Source organism: Myodes glareolus, chromosome 13, assembly GCF_982192425.1.
Source record: "Myodes glareolus chromosome 13, mMyoGla1.1, whole genome shotgun sequence".
NCBI lineage: Eukaryota > Metazoa > Chordata > Mammalia > Rodentia > Cricetidae > Myodes > Myodes glareolus.
In genome coordinates this window covers 29,507,765-29,513,764 of record NC_142038.1, presented here as the reverse complement: position 1 = coordinate 29,513,764, position 6,000 = coordinate 29,507,765, and the positions used below count along the sequence as shown (strand labels likewise).

The 6,000-nt window shown below is 45.0% G+C and overlaps 1 protein-coding gene across 3 annotated transcripts in view; it reads left to right on the top strand.

The window, feature by feature from the left end:
- Positions 1 to 3,394: 3,394 nt before the first annotated feature.
- The window catches only part of Isoc1 (isochorismatase domain containing 1), a 72,041-nt gene continuing 69,435 nt past the window's right edge, over positions 3,395 to 6,000 (top strand). Inside the window, exon 1 of one of the 3 annotated variants that reach the window (XM_087896046.1) lies at positions 3,395 to 3,724. In XM_087896046.1, coding sequence (XP_087752172.1) covers positions 3,413 to 3,724 — 312 coding nt within the window. In that variant the 5' untranslated portion in view covers positions 3,395 to 3,412. The remainder of the gene's footprint in view (positions 3,725 to 6,000) is intronic. The other 2 variants (XM_087896045.1, XM_087896044.1) reach the window with 2 other exon arrangements.

Genomic DNA, 6,000 nt, shown 5'->3' with positions numbered 1-6,000 from the left:
AATATTCATAATAACCAAGCTATTATAAGCAATCGAGACTTTTTAACTCAAGAGATGAGCTAATATCTTATGGGCATACATAAATTGTGGGGAATGTATGTGCACCCACACATACAAGTGCACACACACATACCCACACTCCACATCACATACACTGAGAATTTATTCAATTATAAAAAAAATGAAGTTCTGACACCTGTAGGAAAACATATGAAACTTCAGATCACTGTGTTCAGAGAAATAAACAGGCTCAGAAAGACAATTATTAAGTGTTTTCTCTTATATGTGAAATCTAGAATTAATTTATATAAACATCTGTGTGGATATATACATACATATGTGACAACGAAAAGAAAGGGGACTATGGGGGAGGGTCTGACTTGAGAATCTAGAGGATGGGGAGACGAAGAAAGAGGAATGAAATAGATGGAATGTGAAAGAAGGGAGACGAGCAAGGATGGAGAAAGAAGACACAATGTGTCTGTGTGTGTGTGTGTGTGTGTGTGTAGGGGTGAAAAAAACTATGTGTAACGATACACAGAGATACAATGTCCCAGTGAAATCTGGCAGCTTGTATGCTAGTCACATAGAATGATAAACAAAAAGCAAAGCAGGGAGGAGGTGGATCTGGGATGTAGCTCAGTAGTACAATTCTTATCTAAAGTGTAAAATCTTAGGTTAGGTCCCTAGTACAGGCAAAAATAAATCCATTCTTACAGTTAGAAATATTTACTCTCTGAAGCTCCACTACTAACTGAATTGCTGGGTTCTGGCCTTCATTCTCAGTTTCTTGTCTTCCCACAGCAGGGACTTAAGACTCCCAATGCTGCCCAAAAAAGGCCTCTGACCCTTAGACTCCACTTCTAATTACCAATTTTCTTTTTTTTCCCTAATGCACCAGTCAAGCTTTGATACTGTCTCTCAATTCCTTTATTCTTATGATTACTTGTCCTGTATTTTTTCAGTGCTCGGTACAGCTACCACGGCATTCATTCCTGCTAATGTAATCCCAGGTCACTGCTGATAAAAGTGTGAACAGTGCTAGGGGTTGCTGGCTGTGTCACAGACATTGGCGGCGGTCATCATCTTACTGAGACCCCACTGCAGGAAAAGTGGCATGCAGAACACTTACTAGAAAGCACGGTTTGTCATTCTGTCTGCTGCAGTCTTGGGAGCACCAATGACAGATGGTAAATGATTTCACGTTGCCTCGTAAGTGACCTAAACTGCCTTTCTACACTTTCCCCTCTGCTTGTCACTTTGGATAATTTCTGCTAATCTTTTGCTACGTCGGTGATCCTCTTTCTGCAGCCTACACCTTAAGTCCAGACTACCCAGGGGCATTTCATCCAGACAGGGGGTTTGTTATCTTTTTAAAAAATCACTCTTGCTCCTCCTCTCTTGTTGCTATCACTTTCCTCATGATCAGCCTCTCCTCCAATTTCCTAAATTTGCTTATAACTTCTTGAAGCTCTGCTGTCTTAATTTCATCATCTGCCTTTCTGCAGGTCCACATCTGTGTACGAGAGAGTTGTGATCATGCAAGCAAATGAAATGTGGTAACTGACAGACATAGGGCCCCGCATGTCAATGAATGTCACCGCTCGTGATGAGTTATGGTCAGGAAAGAGATGATGATGGTGGTTTGGTCTGGGCCAGTAGTACTGGTATGGATGTCGAGTCTTGGGATTTGAAGCATCAGGTCTCACTGCTGAGGTTAGAGAGGGGAGAGAAATGGGACAATGATAATGTGTGAGATTATCTATTCTGATCCCAACCCAATGCAAGATAGGGGCCTGCATGATACCATCTTAAAGTCAAAGGGATATGGATGGTGTCGAAAAGCTGGGGTCTTAAGAAGACGTGTGACCTTTAGCATAAATAGTTAGAGCAGTGGTTCTCAACCTGTGGGTCTTGACTCCCTTGGGGTCACACAACAGATATTTACATTATTATTCATAACGGTAGCAGAATTAGTTAAGAAGTAACAATGAAAATAATTTTGTGATTGGGGGGTCACTATAGCATGAGGAACTGTATTAAAGGGCCGCAGCATTCAGAAGGTTGAGAACCGCTGGGTTAACATTTTAAGCAATAAGAGGAACATAGTCGAAGGGAGAAATATGAAAAGTATGGTATGTAAGAGATGAAGATTATGACTGCAAAGAAAAGAGTAATCAGGGTCTCAAGTGTTGCTGATAGAAATAGCAATAGAAATACCAATAGAAAAAGCAAGAATCAAACAGTTCATGTATTAATTCACTGAGGGAGTTGTTTTGGAAGTATATTAACATATTAATCAATGCTGCATAATCTAATTTCTTGAGTGGCTCAGAATTTGAATTCTGATAAAGTGTTTAATTTTTAATCAGCTGTGTTCCCGAGAGTCTGAGATCAATGTGAACATTTCCATAATAATGGTTTTGTCAGTTAGACTAATTAATTGTATGCTATGCGCCACTTGAATGTCCATTTAGGGCTTCCTATTCACTGGCTCCCTCCAATACCATTTATTTAAGTAGATTTAATTACTACTCTAAAGATAAGATTATTGAGAATAATTTATCAGTGAAACGGGCATTCATGTTCTTTTTCTACTACAGCGAGGTGAGGTACTGCTTGCTTCCCATTGCTGCACCTCCCTGAATGTGACTGTGCCCAGCAAATATCGTGTTATTTATGTTATTTATGGATCAGTACATCAAGCTGCCAAAAGCTAGACTCGGAACAATGGATATGAAAATTGATTTCCTTAGGGGGATAAAAAAAAAAAGAAGAAATGAAAAAAACAAAAGATACCTTTTACATTTTATAAATGCACTTTATGCATTTTTATGAATGCACTTGCTTCCTGAGCAAACATCAGTTCCAAATCAACAGTTGTGGCCGAGAAATCTTGTCAAAACAAAACAAACTCATTATCTTATAAGGATTACTATCTCAAATCTAATTAAAGGCTTAGATCCACCAGCACTTCATGCCTAGGATCTGAGGTCAAGGAGCTCCAAAGCTTGTGAATTGCGGCATCTTGTAGTGTCCATGGGATTGCTCTATTGTGAAGGTGATGATTTGCACCTCCTTAAACAGGAAAACCTTCCCTTTCAGTAAGTTCCGATTCTGCCCTTCGGTTCCCTTTCCGAGCCTTCTCCGAACACTACTGCGAGATAACCCGATCTCGACTGCAGGTCGGAAGACGGTAATTTGCAGCCTGGTCTGGTCCTCCGCGGAGGCCTGCCACTGCTCTCCCGGCTGCACCGGGCCATCCCGGCTGCTGTCCCCGCGCCCTGAGCGCCACAGGTGACGGCGGCAGCGGGTGCAGGAGCAGCCCCGGGGCGGCGCGGGCGGGTCTCCGGCGTCCAGGACCCGCCCCTCGGCCTGGCGCGCGGAGGCGGCGCGCACGCGCGGGGGGAACATGGCGGCGGCGGAGCCCTCGGTGGCCGCGCTGGCCGGCGGCGGTGTGGGCGCGGGGGCGCCGTCGGGGGGCGGCGGCGTGCCGGTGCTCTTCTGCTTCTCGGTGTTCGCGCGGCCCGCGTCGGTGCCCCACGGCGCCGGCTACGACGTGCTCATCCAGAAGTTCCTGAGCCTCTATGGCGACCAGCTCGACATGCACCGCAAATTCGTGGTGCAGCTCTTCGCCGAGGAGTGGGGTCAGTACGTGGACCTGCCCAAGGGCTTCGCGGTGAGCGAGCGCTGCAAGCTGCGCCTGGTGCCGCTGCAGATCCAGGTGGGTCCAGCCCCCGCTCGCCCGCCCGCCCGCCCTCCCGGGTCCCCGCCGGCCGCTCACGCCCCCACATGTGTGGTCCCCAGCGCCCCACGGTTTGGTGCCGCAGCCTCCGGCGTAGCCGCGCGGCCGCCGCTGCTCTCGTGTTCACGGGTGATGCAGGTCGCGGGGCGTGTTAGCTTCAGGGCTGGTTCCGGGAGTTGTGGTAACCAGTTGCAGACATGCAAACTTTGCCGGCGCTCCTCCTCTCCTTTCATTTTGGTGACAGTCGGGGTGCCTCCTTAGGAAGGAAACCGCAGTCGCCTCTTAAATAGCCCTCCTAACGCTAGCCTGTGAGCCCTAGGCTGAGGAAGTTATACCGAAGGGTTAGAGTTTATTAATTTTTAGGCTGCTAAGAGCCGTGTAATACATAGCAGTCTCTTGTCCTAAGATCCAAGGAATTCTCTGGCGAATGTATGCTTTTGAGAGGAAGGGAGGTAGGTGCGACTTAGGACCTACATCAAACATAGTTTTTTGTTTTGTTTTGTTTTTCTCTACGTGTAGAATTATTAAGTCCTTTCTCTGGAAGGCGAACTGAAATGTGTGACCGACCTTTGAGGTTAGAATGAATTTTCATATTCACGTGCCATTTTGAGAAGCTTATTCCTAATTTTCGTTTATTATCTGTAGTCAGAGACGGGCTGGATGGTGCTGCCCCTTCCCCCACATCAGTGGATCCAAAGGGAGTGCTTCAGCTTGATTGAAGTTCATAGGCTCGGGGGACAGAGTTCATGGGCTAACTGCCAGGGCGCTGGAATGGGTGGCGTGGCCTGTCCTGCTGCCCAGATGGAGAGCTGCATTCTTCAGTGGTTAAGATTCTCCATTTTTTATCTCTTTAAGAGTTCTAGATGACAGCTCTCTGCAGCCTTCCAAACGTCCGTTTAGATTACCCATGCCAAACATTCAATATGTTGGATGCATCTTTGATAAATCCATTGTAAGGCCAGAATAAAATACCCAGTGGGTCTGGACCTCTATTGAAGATCCAGACTTCTTTGTTAACCATTTCCTGATTTTTCCTGGAAGAGTGAGGGGCTCCTTACTGCTGTACTAGAAAACTAGGCTTTTTGTTGTTGTTTTGTTTTGTTTTTTCGAGTCAGGCTTCCAGTGTTTAAGTTTGTTTTTGTTTTCTGTGTGCTACAGTAGGAATTTTTATATTTTGAAAATTTTCAAGACATGATTAAAGCGTCTAAAATTGTGTGTGTGTGTGTGTGAGAGAGAGAGGGAGAGAGACAGACAGAGACAGAACAGAAACAGAGACATTCATGCTGAAAAACAATGTATATTCAGGTCACTCTCGGTTTTGAAATATTTTATATATAATATATATATAATAATATATATATTATATATAATTGATTTTTCATAATGATGTTTGAAACAATCATTATAGCAGTAGCAGTGTTCTTTTCTATCTACTAGCAAATAGTATCTTTTTCCTCACTAAATAACCCAAGAATTCTTTCCCTTTTCATATGTATATGTCTATGTTTTGAAGTACTTACAAATACTTGGATATTCTCGCTGTAGTAATTGTCATACCTTCCTCCAGTCATGTGCTTTTCCCAGCACAGTTGTGGATAATATGAAAGAATATTTTACGTAGGCTATGACATGTTATACACACACGTGTATTTATGTACATGGATGTATTTTCATTGCTACCCTGTTTTCTGGAATATACCTGTATTACCTTACTGACATGGGTGTTTTACGTGCAGAAGCGTCCATTCCACACGGAAGGGGCGTCTTGGAGTGCACAGCATGGCGGATGGAAGCCTGGATTCAGTTCTTGAGTAGTAATGACGTTTATTTCTCTGACGAGCAGAGCCTTGGGAGGTGGGAAGGTTAGCAAATTGCCCTGGATGACATGGTTATAATGGCCGGGCTAGCAAAGCATGAGGGAAGTGTTCATCGTGTGTCTGGATATCTGCCACAGCATGGCTCTTTTCCTGTTGGGTGAGAATGTGGAGCAATCTGGAAAGCCAGTCAGACTTGCTGCTCCTCTTGCAATGAATGCTGCCTCTTAAGCAGACTCAAGGTGGCTTCTGGGGAGGTGGGAGTGATAGGGGTGGTAGGCTCCGTTCCCTTTGACTCGAGGCAGGGACTACTAGTGTGCCTGCCTTGGGGAGTTAGAGAGCTCAGACTTCATTATAAGTTGCAGGTGTAATATTATACCAGGGACGTCAATGCCCAGAGTAGGTACGTATGTTCTAAAGGCTACAGTGAAATATTCCCTT